The following is a 17,924-nucleotide window of genomic DNA, read 5'->3' as shown; positions in this document are numbered from 1 at the left end:
CTTAAAAAATCCAGATCAAAAATAAATAAATAAATAAATAATAAAAATAAAAATTTTAAAAAGTCAGATCACCCACCCAGGGATGGTACTGCCAACAATGAGCTGTACCCTCCACATCAATCATTAATCAACACAATACCCCCAGACATATGTACAAACAAGTTGTTGTTGTTGTTGTTGAAGACAAGGTGCCCTGGCTATCCTGGAACTCACTTCGTAGACCAGATTGGCCCCCATCTCAGAGATCTGCCTGCCTCTACCTCCTAAGTGCTGGGATTAAAGTATGTCTAACCAGCCAAGCTTGGTGGTGCACACCATTAATCCCAGCACTCAGGAGGCAGAGGCAGGTGGAGCTATATGAGTTCAAGGCCAACCTGGTCTACAGAGTGGGTTCCAGGACAGCCAAGACTACACAAAGGAACCCTGCCTAAAAAAAAAAGGTTAAAGTACAGGGCTGGAGAGATGGCTCAGAGGTTAAGAGCACTGACTGCTCCTCCAGAGGTCTTGAGTTCAATTCCCAGCAACTACATGGTGGCTCACAAGCATCTACAATGTGATCTGGTCTGATGCCCTCTTCTGGCTTTCAGGTGTATGTGTAGGCAGAGCACTGTATGCATAGTAATAAATATATCTTTAAAAAAAAAGAATAAAGTATACCTAGTCAAATCTTAATTTTCCTTCTTACTACATATGTTCAGGTTTGTGTCACCTTGACAAAAGCCACTGAGCAGAAAGCAGAATGGGAGTTTGTTTGTTTGTTTGTGGAGGTAGGGTGTGGCTGGTTGGTTTGGGGTTTTTTGTTGTTTTTGGTTTTTCGAGACAGGGTTTCTCTGGGTAGCCCTGGCTGTCCTCGACTCACTTTGTAGACTAGGCTGGCCTCGAACTCACAGTGATCTGCCTGCTTCTGCCTCCCGAGTGCTGGGATTAAAGGTGTGCACCCCCAAGCCTGACAGCTTTCCTTTCAAAAACTAAAAATAAATAAAGGGTGAAAAAGATGACTCAGCAGTTAAGAACACCGACTGCATTTCCAGAGTACTTGGATTCAATTCCCAGCACCCACATGCCGGCTCACAGCTGTCTGTAACTACAGGCCTTCAGCATTTCTCCTTCTATTTTATCAGTCTTATTTTAAATATCTTTATATAAAAGGATTATTGGCCAAAAGTGATGGCTCAAGACCTTTAACCTTGGCACTCCAGAGGCAGAAGCAGGTAGATCTTACGAGTTCAATGCCAGCCTGATCTCCATAGTGAGTTGGGCCAGCCAGGATTACACAATGAGACCTGGTCAAAAGGCAAAAACAAAAAACAATGTTGTCTCTAAATAGACATCCTTTGCACAGACTTTGTTAGTTGGTGCCATTTTTTTGTTGTTGTTGTTTTGTTCTTGTTTCTAGTGACAGGATTTCTCTGTGTAACCATGGCTGGAATTCACTCTGTAGACTACACTGGCCTCAAACTCAAGAGATCCCCCTGCCTCTGTCTCCCTATTGCAGGGACTAAAGGCGTGCGCCGCCACCACCCAGCTAATCGGTGGCATTCTTGACCTTTGGCAGACCAGAGATGTGAACCAGGCTAGAGGGACAGGACCACCCTGTCCTTACCTTGTCCCTTTAATTTTCTCTGTTTCTCTGCCTCAGACCCTCTCTCCTGTTAGTGCAACACGAAAGGTAACATAGACTGATGGTTGTGCCTCCAGACTGCTCGAAGACTGCCAAGCCTGGGGCCGGTTAGTGACGGGAAGACCTCCTAACCATAGCCCACACCTGAGTGTTCGCCGTCACACCAGCACCGAGTGCTCCTGGTCTCACCGTGGTCCACGTGCCTCACCGTAGGATCAGGCCTTAGCTGCATGTGGCTTATTGAGGACACGTGGTGTTGTTTCTCAGCGCGGCGGTAACCTGAAGACAGAGTCGGACAGCGAGACAGGCTCAGCACACCGTCTGCGCCTCCACTTGGGTCGGGTTTGAGGGTATGCGCTTCCTTCTCCGAGGTTCAAACGTCCAACATTCAAACAGCTGGAGGCTTTTCCCTCAACTGAACCAAATTCTCAGAGAGAGAGCTCATCTCCTTGCTCCGTGCATCTCGCCGTCACTCCAGGCTGCAGCTTTCAGGCCCTGTGCCAGATGGCACACCCACCTAACTTGCAAAGTTTGGTCCATGACCCCAGAGGTGACCGTATGCTCTTGGGTTGCTCCCAACCCTACTAGTCCTTATTAACCTTTTTAAGAGCCACGGACACCGCTTCACCGTCTAGGGGCAGCCAGACCTGGAACAACAGACGATCCCAGAGGTTGGAGGAGGATGGGCACACTCTTCTTCCGCTCCTCCTGCACTTTTATAGGATTTGCCACATGCCTGGCCCTCCTCCAGGCTCTGCACGGTTCACCCAGCTAATCTTCATAACAGCCAAGTGGTCAGCTTTATAGATGAGAAAAGTGGGGTGTGCAGGAAGTTGAGTAACTCCACCGAGGGCTCAGCATTGGAGGGAGGATATGCCAAGGCCAAACTCCGGAGAGGTGAGCCAGTGGATCGGTTAATACCACCATCACCACCCTGCCCTCCCTCCCTCCCTCCCTTCTCTCCTCTCTCTCTGTCTCTGTCTCTCTCTCTCTCTCTGTATCTCTCTCTCTCTCTGTGTGTGTGTGTGTGTGTGTGTGTGGTGTGTGTGTGTGTGTGTGTGTGTGTGTGTGTGTGTTGCTGGGGATCAAATCTAGGGCCTCAAATAAGAGAGAGCTCTACCGCTGAGTTATCCACCCCCAGCAAATATGGGGGTTTTGTTTTTTGGAGACAAGGTCTCATGTATCCCAGGCTGACGTCAGACCTGCTATGTGGCCAAGGATTATCTTGATCTTGTGATCCTCCTGACTCCATCGCTGAAAGTGCTGGACTATGGGTGTGTGCCATCACACTCAGTTCATGTCACCCTGGGTTAAAATGCGTGGTCTTGTGCATGTATGGAGGGAAACACTCTGTCATCTTAGTCACATTCTCAAGCCTCAAGTGCGGGTTTTATTTGTTTTGGGGTTTTTTGTTTGTTTGGTTGGTTGGTTTTGTTGTTGTTTTGATTTTTTTTTTTTTTTTTTGGTTTTTTTTTTTTTTTTTTTTTTGGTTTTTTATTTGTTTGTTTTCTCGAGACAGGGTTTTCTGTGTAGTCTTGGCTGCCCTGGGCTCACTTTGTAGACCAGGCTGTCCTCGAAATCACAGCGATCCACCTGCCTCTGCCTCCCAAGTGCTGGGATTGAAGGTGTGCGCCACCACTCCTGGCTCTCAAGTGTGGGCTTTAAATTTGGTCTTTGAGCAGAAGCCAAGGCTGAAAGCTGGCTTCCTCCCTACACTCAAGCACTGAACTACAACAGTGTCCTCTTCTCTATATCTCCGCCTTGCCTTCAGCCTGTGGTTTTGCTCAGCCTTTTCCTCTTACTCCCAGTTCTTCAGCGCCAGCTCTGTACTAAGCACAGTTCTACTCAGTGGAAACTGTCTTAAAATGAATGTATCACCTTCTTTATTGGCTTTTCGTGACTATAACAAAATACCAGAAGCAGGATAACTTTATAAATAAGAGAGATTTCTTTTTTTGGTTGGTTGGTTGGTTGGTTGGTTTTGTTTTTTTTGTTTGTTTGTTTGTTTGTTTGTTTTGTTTTTTTGTTGTTGTTTTGTTTTGTTTTGAGACAGGGTTTCTCTGTGTAGCCTTGGCCATCCTGGACTCACTTTCTAGACCAGGCTGGCCTCGAACTCAGCGATCCGCCTCCCTCTGCCTCCCAAGTGCTGGGATTAAAGGCATGCGCCACCACGCCAAGAGAGATTTCTTATCTCATAGTTTTACAGATCCAAAGGCAAGGCATAGGCATCAGCTCAGTACTGTGTTCTTTGCTCTATCCTGGCCACCCCCAAAGCAAAGCGCATACTGTTCCCCAGTGTAGTGCAGAGTGCTGCTGTGGCCAAAGGGTTGTAGCAGCTTGAAACTGACCGTTCTCTACTCCAAGATCATACAGACTGGGATTTAGAAGGGACTGGCCAGGTTGGGCTCTGTGTGCAGTCTGCTGCAGGCCTGAGGTCTAGGGTTTGGGTCCAGGGTCTGAGCCTCCTTGTGGGGCCAGTTAGCCTGGTTGAGCTGGAATTACTGATCAGAACAATAAAGCTCAGAAGCTCCAGTGAGCAGATTTCACAAGGCAACAGGATCTGGTTTAGAGATGAGCTGCCAGGCATCTTCTGGAGCTTCCTGGCCTAACCGCAGCTCCCCTGAGGCCCGCCCCATGCCCCTCCTCAGCACCTGGTGTCCTTTTCCTGCACTTAAGTTCTACTCAAAGCATCTTTGTTTGAGGCTGTTCTGGTGAGGCCACGGCTCCGCCTTGGCCTTGTTAATTACCTGGGCCTCCACCCCCTCTGTCTTTTAAGCCCCCAGGCCCTCCCTTGGCCCCAGTCATCAGAGAGGAGACCCAGGCTTCAAGGGTGAGAGCTGGGCCCAAGGGCTGCTAGGAATCACTGTTGGGAACCAGAGGGTGAGGCTCCAGGGTTTCCTACTGAGGCCTAAGGTGCCCAGATCTCAGAAGTTGGGCATGCTTGGTCAGGTTGGTCACATGGAGTCTAAGGCAGAGGTAGAGGGGTAGAGTCTGGGCTTCAGGGATAGCTCCAGGACCACGCAGAAAGTAATGGCAGACAAAACAGCCATGGAGGTACAGGGCTGGTTGGGATGGGCTCCTCTCTGCCCCCTGCTGCCTCCAGACCAGAGACCAAGACCTGAGAAGTGCTACCTGCACCCAGGCCAGACCTGAAGGGAGGATGAAAGATGCTGCTCACCTCCAGCTCCTGCTCCTCTTAGTGCTGGGTGAGTGAGCGCCAGGGCCAGGGTGCTTCCAAGGAGTTGCCTGCCTCGCCTCTCCCAGAGCAACACGGGGCATCTGATCTTTACTCCAAGGCACGGAGTCTCTCTGGCACTGACCTTGAAAGGCTCTCCAAATCTGAGTATGCTGTAGGTAGGTAGTGCGTAAATTCTACTCCCTCCTCCCAGTGCTCTGGGGGAGGGTGATGGAGGCTGCCAATGGCATGCAAGCTTGGCATGAGGTCAGTGTAACAAATATGTCCTACCTCCTACCTAATCTCTGACCCAGGCTCTGTTACCTGGCACCAAATCCCTAATCTAGCACCTTGCCTGCTTCCTCCTGCAGGAGCCAGGGTGCAGGAGTGTGCAGGTAAGGAAATCTGAAAACCGCTTCCTCCTCAGGTTGGTCCTGTCCCCCCTTCCTAGACCCCAAGTCGCAGCCAACCCTCACTGCCAACTTGTCCCGTCATAGCCTGTGGGCAGCCCCGCATGTCCAGTCGGATCGTTGGGGGCCGGGATGCTCGGGATGGAGAGTGGCCGTGGCAAGCAAGCATCCAGCACCGTGGAGCCCACATCTGTGGAGGGTCACTCATTGCACCCCAGTGGGTGTTGACAGCAGCTCACTGCTTCCCTAGGTCAGTGCTCATTCCAGCTCCAGGAAAAACAAAGCCTGAGGGAAAGCGCAGGTGCTGCCTGGGGAGGTGTGGGCGGTGCGGCTTCCAGTAGCCCCACGGTCTAGGTATTGCCAGCAGCCCGTTTGTTTACTCTGCAGACGGGTATTGCCATCAGAGTACAGTGTGCTCCTGGGAGCACTGAGTTTGGGCATGACATCATCCCACGAGCTCTTGGTTCCCGTGCGACGGGTGCTGCTGCCGCCTGACTACTCTGAGGATGAGGCCCGCGGCGATCTGGCACTACTGCAGCTGCGTCACCCAGTGTCCCTGAGTGCCCGCATCCAGCCTGTCTGCCTGCCTGCACCAGGCTCCCATCCACCACCAGGGTCTCCATGCTGGGTCACTGGCTGGGGTAGCCTCAGCCCAGGCGGTAAAACATATTGTCAGACTGTGCAGTATGGGACCCAGCACCATGGAAGCACAAATCTCCCTTCTACTCAGACTCAAGGAGTCCTGGTTTACAAGTCAGACCCTCCCACTCGCCTTTTCCCACTGAGCCCCACTTCAAACTGTCCACTCTCCTGATTCTCAGATCTCTTCCTCTTTTTTCAGTACCACTCCCAGAGGGGCGACCCTTGCAAGGAGTGAGGGTGCCACTGATGGACTCTCGAGCCTGTGACCACCTCTACCACCTGGGTGCCAATGTGCCCCAGGATGAGCGCATAGTGCTACCAGGGAACGTCTGTGCTGGCTACCGCCGGGGCCACAAGGATGCCTGCCAGGTGTGTCTCGCTAATCCACATCCTCTGGAATTGGTTCCCCAGCCGCCTAACTGCCCTAGAACCCAGGACCCGGGAGGTTCCAGGCCCCTAACCTAAAGCCGCTAGCTACCTCAGGGAACTGGAACTAGGAAAGTGGCCTTGAAAGAAGGCCTAAGCTCACCTTTTTTCCTGCAGGGAGACTCTGGAGGGCCCCTGACCTGTATGGAGTCCGGCCGCTGGGTCCTGGTGGGGGTAGTGAGCTGGGGCAAGGGCTGTGCCCTGCCCAACCGTCCGGGTGTCTATACCAACGTGGCCAAGTATAGTCCTTGGATCCAGGCCCACCTGAGCCTCTGACGTTGGTGGGGTTTGAGAATCCGAATCCAGAGCTTCCTGGCCCATCTTGAACTCTTCTGCTTTCTTACATGAAGCTGAAAAGCTAAGAGTCCACCACAGACACACACACACACCCCACACACCCCACACCCCTGACACCCCCGCCTCCTCTCCTCCTTTGAGGCTCATATTCTGTCACTGAGGGATTTTCTGTGAGTCCTGTGCATTTACACTTCTGCCCTCTCCTTTTGGCTAGAATTTACTTCCTTCTGCTTTAAAGATGGGCAGGCCAGCTGGTGGCTCATCTGGCCACCATGCCCTTTGTTTGTTGGAGGAAGTCAGACAGATTAAAAGCCTACGAAGGACTAAACAGCCAGCCACGATCATCTCCTTTGCTGATTTTGAATGTCTAGGGGCCAGGCATCGTGAGGACCACAAGGCACCCACAGCCAGCCGTGAGCACCAGGTCTGCTGTTACCCCCATCTTCTAATCTCTTGCCTTCGTGCTGGTTAAGCGCCCAACAGAGGACCCAACTGTGCCACCCATGCTTTTGATCCACAGAGTTTCAATAAATTTATGTTGTTTTAAGCTGTTACCTCGGCGGCAATTTGTTACATAGTCATAAAACCTAGTATATATAGATTATTGCCCAATTGTGATGGAGGCATGCCAGAGGGAAAATAGGCTCGCCCTCTGTGTGTGGCATCCCATGCTCAGGAGGTCAGCTCCTACAGTGTCAGGCAGCCAGAGAATTTCTTTTTTTGTTTGTTTTGTTTTTGTTTTTGTTTTTCGAGACAGGGTCTCTCTGTATAGCCTTGACTGCCCTGGACTCACTTTGTAGACCAGGCTGGCCTCGAACTCACAGCGATCCACCTGCCTCTGCCTCCCGAGCGCTGGGATTAAAGGTGTGCGCCACCATGCCCGGCTGAGAGCCAGAGAGTTTCAAAGCCATCTCTTAGGAGTTAACAATGAGGAGACAGAAAATGTGGTGGAGGATGATCAAAGGCCTGAGTGTGTCTGCTCCCTCCCCACCTTCCTCTTCCCCCGTCTTATCTGATGTGCTGTGAATCCAAGGAGCTGCACTAGATGATCCCTGGCCCCATGAGAGAGGCTGTGTGGAAGAAGAGCTCAAGGTGGCTTTTCCTGCCCCGGGAGGCTGAGTACAGTCATCTGTATATAGAACTGTCGTACCTGTGATAAGGGATGAGGATGCTTGGGATGCTGCAAATGGCCATGTGCACATCAGTGACTGGACCCTGGGGCTCCTGCTGAGAAAACACTGACAGCGCTCAGGATGTACCGTGAGTATGTCACTCCCCACCTCTCTCCACCGCCTCCATCATCCTTTGCCCTGGCAAGGCAAGCACTCCTCCAGGAAGCCTACTCGGGTAGTGCACGAGGAACCGCTGAAAGAGAGTGAACAGCCTCAGGGCCTTGGGCTTGCCTTGATACAAATTGTAGATCCCAGTCTGGAGAGCCCGGGATTTCTTATGTATGACCAGGCAGCCAAGGAGAGACTGTAGAAGCAGAGAGCAGGGGTCAGTCAGCTCCTGGCTCCACTACACCCTGTGATATGCTCCTGAGTAAGGGGAGGGAGGAGGCTCTCTGCACCATTTCATCAAAGACTCAGTTTTCCTATTTGCCAAGTGAGAAAAAAATGGTGCCCAAAGTCACAGCTGAGACCAGTCACAACTGGCAGGGTGGTAGACCAGTGCTTTTCAGGTGTCTTCCGACTTTCTCAGCCTTGCCTGGCCTCTCAGGCCATCCCTGGACTGTCAGTGCATGCTGCTAGCAAGGCACAGATCTCATGTCTGTGCAGTCTGTGGCACCTTGTCTGACTGATAGCAAGGCCAGATGCAGGGTGTGGCCCTCCTGCTGAAGCTATCAGAAGCTCTGAGCTGCAGCCTACCCACTGGCCACCAGCCTCACCACAGGCCTGATCTGCTACTTGACAGGATGGGAGAGTTAGGGGCTAGGAGGACTGCAGTGAAGGCCAGTGAAGGAAGAGATTTCAGAGGGTTCCTGCCGAGCCAGAGGCTACTGCTCAAATATTAAAAAAAATTTTTAAGCTTTTTGGTTTTTCTGTCTTGTTTTGTTTTGGTGACACCATGCCTAGCTTATTTTTTGGTTTTTCAAGACAGGGTTTCTCTGTGCATGCAGCCTTGGTTGTCCTGGACTCAATTCATAGACCAGGCTGGAACTCACAGAAACCCACCTGCCTCTGCCTCCTGAGTGCTGGGACTAAAGGCTTTCCCCACTACCAACAGGCTCAAATAACAATGGCTAGTCATACCTTAGGAGATGGAAAATGAGGGCTAACACTTGGAGAGGCTCTACAGTACTACTTCAGAAGGCTGAGTTCAGTTGCTAGAGTGCTTTCCTGGCATACATAAAGCCTTAGGTTAGATTTTCAGTATCCCATAAAACTGGGCATTATAATGTACACCTCTATAATCCCAGCACTTCGGAGGTGGAGGCAGAAGGATCAGAAGTTCAAGGTCACCTTCATCTACATCCTCAGCCAGGTGTGGTGGCACAAGCCTTTAATCCTAGCACTCACGAGGCAAAGGCAGGCAGATCTTTGTGAGTTCGAGGCCAGCCTGGTCTACAAAGGGAGTCCAGGACAGCCAAGAATACACAGAGAAACACTGTCTCGAAAAATCACACACACACACACACACACACACACGAGAGAGAGAGAGAGAGAGAGAGAGAGAGAGAGAGAGAGAGAGAGAGAAGGAGAAGAAAAAGTAAAAGTAAAAGTAAAAGAGAACGAAAGGAAGAGAGAGAGAGAGTGAGTTTAAAGCGAGGCTGGGCTATTTGAGAACCTGTCTCAAAACAAAAACTTTGTAGATTTGTTACCTCCCCCAGTCCCTGCACTGAGCCCAAAGCCTAGTAAGTGCCAGTTAACCCACTAACTAACCACTAGTCTAAAACCCCAATCCTATTCTCTCATATTAAAGAAAACTAGCCTGGATGAGGTTAACTGCCTGAAGCTGCAGGTCACCTGGGAAGCAAGTTTAGTCAGTCACCAGTCTAATAACGAAGGGCCGAGCCAGCAGCACCGTGGGTTCACTCAGAAAGTGAACCAATCCAGGAAATAAGAGTAAAGAAAGCTTTCTCTGTGTAATAGCCCTGGCTGTCCTGGAACTTTTTGTAGACCATGCATGCTGGTCTCGAATTTACAGAAATCTGCCTGCCCACTGCATTTTTAAAACACAGGGTGGAGCTGGGCATAATGGCGCACACCTTTAATCCCAGCACTTGGGAGGCAGAGGTAGGCAGATCGATGTGAGTTCGAGGCCAGCCTGGTCTACAAAGCGAATCCAGGACAGCCAAGACTACACAGAGAAACCCTGTCTTGAGGGGGGAGGGGATGAACAAAAAACACAGGATGGAGCCAGGTGTGGTGGCACATGCTTTTATTTATTTATTTTTAAAGATTTATTTATTATGTATACAGTGTTTTGCCTACATGTATGCCTGCATGCCAGAAGAGGACACCAAATCTCATTATAGATGGTTGTGAGCCATCACGTGGGTGCTGGGAATTGAACTCAGGACCTCTGGAAGAGCAGCCAATGCTCTTAACCTATGCGCCAATTCTCCAGCCCGGGACATGTTTTTAATCCCAGCACTTGGGAGGCAGAGGAAGGTGGATCTTTGTGAGTTCAAAAACAGCCTGGTCAAGAAGAGACTTGATATCCTATGAGCATATAAAAGGGGAGGAAGTCCCCCTCAGGCACAGTCATAGGGGAGGGGAGTAAGGGGAAAATGTGAGGGAGGGAAGAATGGGAGGATACAAGGGATGGGATAACCGTTGATATGTAACAAGAATAAATTAATAAAATAAATTAAAAACAAAAAACAAAAAAATAACAGCCTGGTCTACAAAGCGAGTCCAGAACAGCCAGAGTTCTTGCCTTCCTCATGAGACCACATTTAATAAATCTGTCTCTGCTTTTCACTATTAACACATTTGGGAGTTTGTTTGTTTGTTTGTTTGTTTTCGAGACAGGGTCTCTGTGTTAGCCTTGGCTGCCCTGGACTCGCTTTGTAGACCAGGCAGGCCTCGAACTAACAGCGATCCGCCTGCCTCTGCCTGCCGAGTGTCCACCATGCCCGGTTACTATTAACACTTTTTAATTGATATACTGGGACTAGGTAGGCAAGCCTACCTAGCTGGTGTTGACAAGACCCAGGCATTGACCCTAATAACTACAACCCAGTCTCCAAAACCAATAGCTTCTCTAGCTCCTAAGAGGCCACATAAGCATGCCTGAATTGGATTTAACAAACCAACAGACCCAAGCCTGAAGCGAGATGAGGACAACACCCAATGGCGATAAAATCCAAAATTATACAACTCCTCAAAATGGCTTTTAAGTTACTCGCTCGCAACCCTATGTGAGCTTGCCCTTTAAATAAGGGTGGGCTGGAGAGATGTTTCAGTGATGATGAGGACTGGCTGCTCCCGCAGGAGCTCTAGCTAGGTTCCATTTAACATCCACCTGGGGGCTCACAACCGCCTGTAATCCCAGTTCGAGAGGACCCGACGCCCTCTTCTGGCCACCCCAAGCACTGCATGCAACTGGTGCATAGTCGTACATCCAGATAAAACACTCATTATTAAAAAAAAAAAATGGCAGATCTCACTCTCTCTCTATGTTCCAATTCAAACGTCGCTTGTGCCACAGACCCGTGAGGGCCTCAGCTTTTGCCCATCTACAGCACAGACACCGAGATGGCGGCCACGCACATCAAGCCGCTTCCGGATCGCTTAAGATGGCGGCGGCGGTGTGGGCGGGGCTGACAGGACAAGGGGCGGGACCGGGCGGGGCCGCGCGGAGCACGCCGGGCCGCGCTTTGACTGCCGGGAAGGGGCGGAGCGCGGCCGCGCCGGCGCGTCGAGCCAGAAGCAGCCGCCGGGATGGTGAGCGGGCGTGGGGGGGAGGGGCGCGGGGCCGGGGGCGGCGGGGGCTCCGGGGCCGGCCCGGGGGCCGCGGGCTAGCATTGACGCGGGCTCGCCATCCTCAGGACGTGTTTCTCATGATCCGGCGCCACAAGACCACCATCTTCACGGACGCCAAGGAGTCGAGCACCGTGTTCGAGCTGAAGCGCATCGTCGAGGGCATCCTCAAGCGGCCGCCGGACGAGCAGCGGCTGTACAAGGTGCGACGAGCGGGCGTGGCGGTTGCGCGCGTGGGGGCCAAGCAGGACTCTTTAAGTAAGGGGTCTCAGATCGTGCGGAGGGGCGGGCGGCGTCGGGTCCCGAGCCAGCCGCCCCGCCCCGCCCTGCTAGGCGGCCTTGCTCAACGGTTGGGGAAACCGAGGCCTCGGTAATTTTATGCAGGCGAAGATCGTGCCAGAGCCAGGGTTTGTTTCAGGCTAAGCCACCACCATGTGCCTAACCTTTGGCCTGCCGGGAGCCCACCGGAATCCCACTGCCAGAGGGTGGGGTGGAACCCGATGAATGCGAGTGTTGTCTAGAAGATAGGTCAAGATTCATCCAACCACAGTGTTTATCCTTGCAAGTCTCCTGATGTTCTAGAACCGCCTAGCATTCACGCACACTTTTTACTTGAGAAGCCAGCTCCAGTTTTCAATAAGCCAAGCTGTGGAGTTGGATTCTCGTGCCTCAAAATCGACTCAGGTTTCCCAGAAGCATAAGGTCAGCCACCTAAGCACATTGCGCTAATTCCAGCTGTAAACAGGAGCTTCTTTTGCGCTAGGCTAGAGCCTGGCTCCAAAGAGCTTTTCTCTGATACTCACTGGGCTTTTCCCTGAAAGACCCATCCGTTATTCTAGGAACCACATAGTATTCTTGTACTGCATTCTATGCCTCTATGGGTTATTAAAACTCCTGACTTCCCTGTGAGTTGGGAATTCCAGTAATTTCCATTTTAAGGTTAAGGTTGGTTTAAAAAGAAAACACAGCCAGGCGTGGTGGCAGCAGTCGGGGGACAGAGACAGGTGGATCGCTGTGAGTTCGAGGCCAGCCAGGTCTACAAAGCAAGTCCAGGACAGCCAAGGCTACACAGTGAAACCAAAAGAAAAGAAAACACAAAACTTAAAAGAAGTGAGGGCTGCAGCTCTGTTAAGTGGTAGCATGATCTGTCTGCGTGGAGCTCTAGGTTAGATCATCTGGCTGGAAAAACTGGGCAGAAATCACATTTGGGAGGTAGAGACGGGAGGATCAGAAATTCAAAAACAAAATACTGTGTAGAAAAATTCAACAACCTCTTTGAGTTAGATTTACCTAGGGAACTTAGAAAAGCCAGAAAAGAGCTCTTTTGAGCTGTTTTTGTGTGGCATCTTCCCTACACACACACAGTCCAGATGTTTGTGGAGGCATCAGATCCGTCCTATGGAAAGGGACCTGGGAGCCAATCTATATGAGCACTAGAAAATACACTTGGGATTCTCAGCCAGAGCTTTTAACTGCTGGGAGTCATCACTCCAGCCTGTTTTGTTATTTGGTTTTTCGAGACAAGGTTTCTCTGTGTAGCCTTGGCTGTCTTGGACTCACTTGGTAGACCTCCAACTTACAGAGATCCATCTGCCTCTGCCTCTGCCTCCTGAGTGCTGGGATTAAAGGAGTGCACCACCACCACCTGGCATCAGATTTGGAAATTCTTGGCTATAGTTCTGGAATGTGTGTTTGTACTTCGGGACATCTCTCCCCAGTAGATTTGCTGACCAGCAAGGCTCTCTTTGGGACCTGCCCTTTAGGACCTTTCCCCAAACCCTGCTTCTCTCTTCAGGACGACCAGCTCCTTGATGACGGGAAAACTCTGGGCGAGTGTGGCTTTACTAGCCAGACAGCACGGCCACAGGCCCCTGCCACAGTGGGCCTGGCCTTCCGAGCAGGTAAGATGGCTAACCTGGGTGGCAGCTGCCATCTAGTAACACCCAAAGCAGAGTTCCTTCAAGCTTTCCCAGTCCACAAAGAGCATGAGGTATTTGTTTCCTTATTAAAAAGCAAAGCACAGGGCCTGGAGACATAGTTCAGTAATTTAAGGCACTCACTGGCTGCTGTACCAGAGGACTTGGTTTCCATTCCTAGCACCCACATGACAGCTCAGAACTTTAATTCCAGGTTCAGGGCACTTGAAGCCCTGGTGTCCATACACATGAAAAATAATTGTTAAAAATTGAGACACAGATGGTAGATATTAAAGATGACTTGCAGGTTCCTGATATCGGCCACGTTTATAGGATTTATTGAGTACTTCACCCTGTCCCACCTCATCTTTTTTGTTTGTTTGGGTTTATTTCTTTTGAGACAGGCTTTCTCTGTATAGCCCTGTAACTCACTCTGTAGACCATGCTGGCCTTGAACTCAGATTTCCAGCTGCCTCTGCCTAGGATCAAAGGCATGCTTGGGCTGTTTGGTTTTTCTTGTTCTTGTTGTTTTTAGAGACAGAGTTTCTCTGTGTAGCCTTGGCTGGATTCACTTTGTAGACCAGGCTGGCCGTGAACTCAGTGATCCACCTGCCTCTGCCTCCAAGTGCTGGGATTAAAGGCATGTGACACCATGCCCACCTGGCTGTTTGTTTTTGTTTGTTTGGGTTTTGTTTCTGTTTTTCGAGACAGGGTTTCTCTGTGTAGTCTTGGTTGTCCTGGACTCCTTTGTAGACGAGGCTGGCCTCGAACTCACGGCAATCCACCTGCCTCTGCCTTGAGTGCTGGGATTAAAGGCGTGCATCACCATGCCTGTCTCTGGCTGTTTGTTTTTTAGACAGGTTTCATCTATGGAGTCCTGGCTGTCCTGGAATTTGCTCTGCCTCTCAAGTGTTGGGATTAAAGAAATTTAACTACTACACCCAGCTCCACCTAATCTTTTCACAGTTGTCCTAGAAGACAGGAAAGCCAAGACATGGGCTGCTATAGATGTGAGGCAAGCTATAAGGAACTTACTTGCTGGAGCAAGATACCATGCCAGAGGTCTACAGAGGGAGTTCCAGGACAGCCAAGGATACACAGAAACCCTGTCTCAACACAAATTTAAAAAAAAAAAAAGAGGATATGCCTTTGGGAACTTAAACAGGAGCCATAGGCTTTTTTTTCCCGCAGCTATGGACTCGGACTGTATATATGATGGGCAAGAAAATGTGGAGAAATGTTCAGCAATTAAGAATACTGGCTCAAGCTAGAGAGATGGTCAGCGGTTAAGAGCACTGTCTGCTCTTCCAAAGGTCCTGAGTTCAATTCCCAGCAACCACATGGTGGCTCATAGCCATCTATCATGAGATCTGGTTCCTTCTTCCTGTATGCAGATATACATGCAGGCAGAACACTATATGTGTAATAAATAAATCTTTAAAAAAAATAATAATAAACACAAACCACTGGCTCTTGCAGAAGACCTGGGTTCAGTTCCTGTTACCCAAATAGCAGCTTAAAAACCATTTATAACTCTAGTTCCAGAAAACCCAATGCCTTTGACCTTCATAGGCACAAGCCACATAACATAGATGGTACACATAGACACATAAAACATTTTAAAATGACAATGATAGAAAAGTGCCCCGGTTGTTGGGTATTTGTTTTTTTAAGATTTATTATGTATATAGTGCTCTGCCTGCATGTATACCTCCAGACCAGAAGAGGGCACCAGGTCACATAGATGGTTGTGAACCTCCATGTTGTTGCTGGGAATTTAACTCAGGACCTTAGGAAGACTAGCCAGTACCCTTAACCTCTGCAGAGGCATCTCTCCTGCCCAGAAAAGCATCCTTTCTATCTTGAAAGAAAACATAAGCAAAGCTAGTTTTGGTGACACATGCCTTTAATCCCAGCACTCAGGCGGTAGAGGCAGGTAGATAGCTTTGAGTTTGAGGCCAGCCTGGTCTATAAAGTAAGTCCAGGACAGCCAAGGCTAACACAGAAACCCTGTCCCAAAAAACATAAGGCTAGTTTTTATAAAGTAAATCTCAATTCAGCAAGGTATATCTTTAGGTGTAGCCAGTTGTCTCTCTTGCCCCTATCCAGCCGGGAATTCCCATCTCCACAGGGCATTCCAAGCAGAGCCTGCTGTAAAATGCCGTGTTACAAGAATCTGCCCCACGGTAACATTGAGGGCTGGTGAAGATAAGGGGGGCAGACGATTACCTTTTGCTTAAGCTGGAAGCTGAAAACAAAATTTATCTCAAGGAAAGGTTGTGTTGTCTTCAAAAGTCAGCCCTTTTCTCCCGAGCAGAATCTAGAACACTGGAGGTTAACATTACTTTTAGTAGTAGCAAAGCTAAAGGCAGTGACTTGTGTTTTCATGATTCCTGGAATGGCATTGGATATGGAAGTGGTGACTGAACCAAAGGTTCTATATCCCTCTGGCAGACGAAATGTGTTGTGACAGGATTTGCAGGTGCACTTTTGGAAGCATCTTGACAGCACTAGGTTTCTGGACCTAATTAGAAGCCTTCCCTTCCCTCCCTCTCCCACTCAACATCCAGCCTAGTAACTGGAATGAGGGAAATATGAAGCAAGAAATCTATCACTGTAGATTTGTAGCTTTTGGTTTTTTGAGACAGGGTTTCTTTGTGTAGTCCTGGAACTTACTCTGTATACCAGGCTGTCCTCAAACTCAGAGATCTGTCTCCAAAGTACAAGATTAAAGATGTACACCACTACTTGGTCAGTTCAACTTCAGCACCACTGGCATTTGTGACCAGAATGGCTAATTGTGCATGCTGCTCTTACAAAGCACCTGAGTCCAAGCACTTACATGGCAGCTTGCCAGCATCTTGGACTTCCTGGAAGCCGTCTCAACTCTTCCCCTCCTCGTTCCCTACTTACATGAATAGTATTGAGAGCCATGTCAGGAATTTCTGGGTGGGTGCAAACACCTGAGAAAGATTGGTGGTGGTGGTAGCGCAGGTTGTTTTGTACTGAGTGGGTGCTAAAAACAAAATGGATTTTGAGTTGGTAAAGCATCACTTGCCTGACAGACCTGAAGCGCTTAGGGTGTGATTCCTGGCACTGCGTTTAAAAAATCCAGATGATATATGCCTGTAATCCCAGCACGTGGGTAGGTGGGGACACGTTATTCTGGGGTACATGAGCCTGCCTTGGGGGAAAAAAAGGCAGTATCTTACTTTCCCAAAGCAGGGCTTAAGCTGTGAGTTGAATTTGGCTGTGAGTACCTAGCAGCAACTAGCTTTAGGACCCAAAAATGCAAAGGCTGCCTTGAAGCGGAGAGTGGTTTGGTACTGAACAACAATCAGACTAACTGGAACAAAAGATGACAACCTTCCCCGAAGTGGTTTTGCTTGCATTTATGTATTCATAATAATGCCTACCTGATGCTTTTGAATTAAACTAGTCTTGATGTTTGGTGTCAAGGGAATTCAGATCTTGGTGGAGTGTGACAGAAAAGCCAGGTGGCCACCCTGGTTGATGCCGAACCCTAGAGTATCTAATGGAATGGGTGGTAAAGTTAGGTCTCTTGGGAGCAGAAGATAAAATGCCATTGCCAAGTCAGTCAACAGTTTCTCTGTGTATCCTTGGCTGTCCTAGCTTTGTAGACCAGCTGGCCTCAAGCTTACAGAAATCAGCCTGCCTCTGCCTCCCCCGTGTTGGGATTAAAGGCGTATACCAGCATGCCTGGCTTGTGGCCTTAGTATTCACCCTTCCAAGTGAAGGAAACATTGGGAATCTTCTACTGTTCTGTTCCCTTCCACAGATGATGCCTTTGAAGCCCTGCGCATTGAGCCCTTCTCCAGCCCTCCAGAGCTTCCAGATGTGATGAAGCCACAGGATTCTGGAGGCAGTGCCAATGAACAAGCTGTGCAGTGAGGGCCCCAGGGCCACCCCCTAGAGACCCATTCCCCCCAATAAAAAAAAGATTTGGCTGTCTATCTGGCTCATTTTTCTCTTGCTCACTTTTCAGAAAGCTTACAAGACCATCCTGTTCTCTGGCCAAACTGAACACTAGGACTGAAAACCCAGCCTAGGCCAGTCTGTTGGCCAAGAGACTCCAGAGTTTCTCTGTACAGCTTTGGCTGCCCTACAACTCAGCTCTGTAGAAGCTCTGCTTCCCTCCACCCATGTGCTGAGATAAAAGGTGTGTGCCACCACCGCCTGGCTTTTCCAACTGCCCATATGAGTAAAAAGTCTACAGACCAATTATTGCGTTTCTCATTTTTTATTTGACAGAAAAGTTGCTTTTACTGTACAGATTTTAAAAAACCAAAATGCCTTAAGAAACAATTGGGGGGAGGGTATCACTTTGTCAAGGGGGTGCAGCAGGGCTAACCAACTCCTTCCTCTTCCAAGAACATATGACTTACCAAGTCCCAAACCATCAGTCACCCCCCAAAACTCGGGGACTAGCTCCCTGGATTATTACAATTCCAGGGCTTAGATGTGCCCTCCCTCCCTAAACTCACATTC

General features: G+C 49.7%; 2 protein-coding genes across 2 annotated transcripts; both read left to right on the top strand.

The window, feature by feature from the left end:
- Positions 1 to 5,297: 5,297 nt before the first annotated feature.
- On the top strand, positions 5,298 to 6,733 carry Prss33 (serine protease 33). Its single transcript, XM_051167784.1, has 4 exons — positions 5,298 to 5,456; positions 5,594 to 5,865; positions 6,048 to 6,217; positions 6,392 to 6,733. Exons 1-4 carry the CDS (start codon positions 5,311 to 5,313, stop codon positions 6,548 to 6,550), a joined length of 747 nt encoding a protein of 248 aa, XP_051023741.1. The 5' UTR covers positions 5,298 to 5,310; the 3' UTR covers positions 6,551 to 6,733.
- A 4,641-nt stretch (positions 6,734 to 11,374) lies between these two features.
- Positions 11,375 to 17,572, top strand: Elob (elongin B). The gene is made up of 4 exons (XM_051167786.1): positions 11,375 to 11,463; positions 11,568 to 11,702; positions 13,295 to 13,400; positions 17,215 to 17,572. Exons 1-4 carry the CDS (start codon positions 11,461 to 11,463, stop codon positions 17,325 to 17,327), a joined length of 357 nt encoding a protein of 118 aa, XP_051023743.1. The 5' UTR covers positions 11,375 to 11,460; the 3' UTR covers positions 17,328 to 17,572.
- The last annotated feature ends 352 nt before the right edge of the window (positions 17,573 to 17,924 follow it).

The sequence above is a fragment of the Acomys russatus genome, chromosome 25 (genome assembly GCF_903995435.1).
Source record: "Acomys russatus chromosome 25, mAcoRus1.1, whole genome shotgun sequence".
Classification (NCBI taxonomy): Eukaryota; Metazoa; Chordata; class Mammalia; order Rodentia; family Muridae; genus Acomys; species Acomys russatus.
This window is presented reverse-complemented; position numbering and strand designations above follow the sequence as displayed.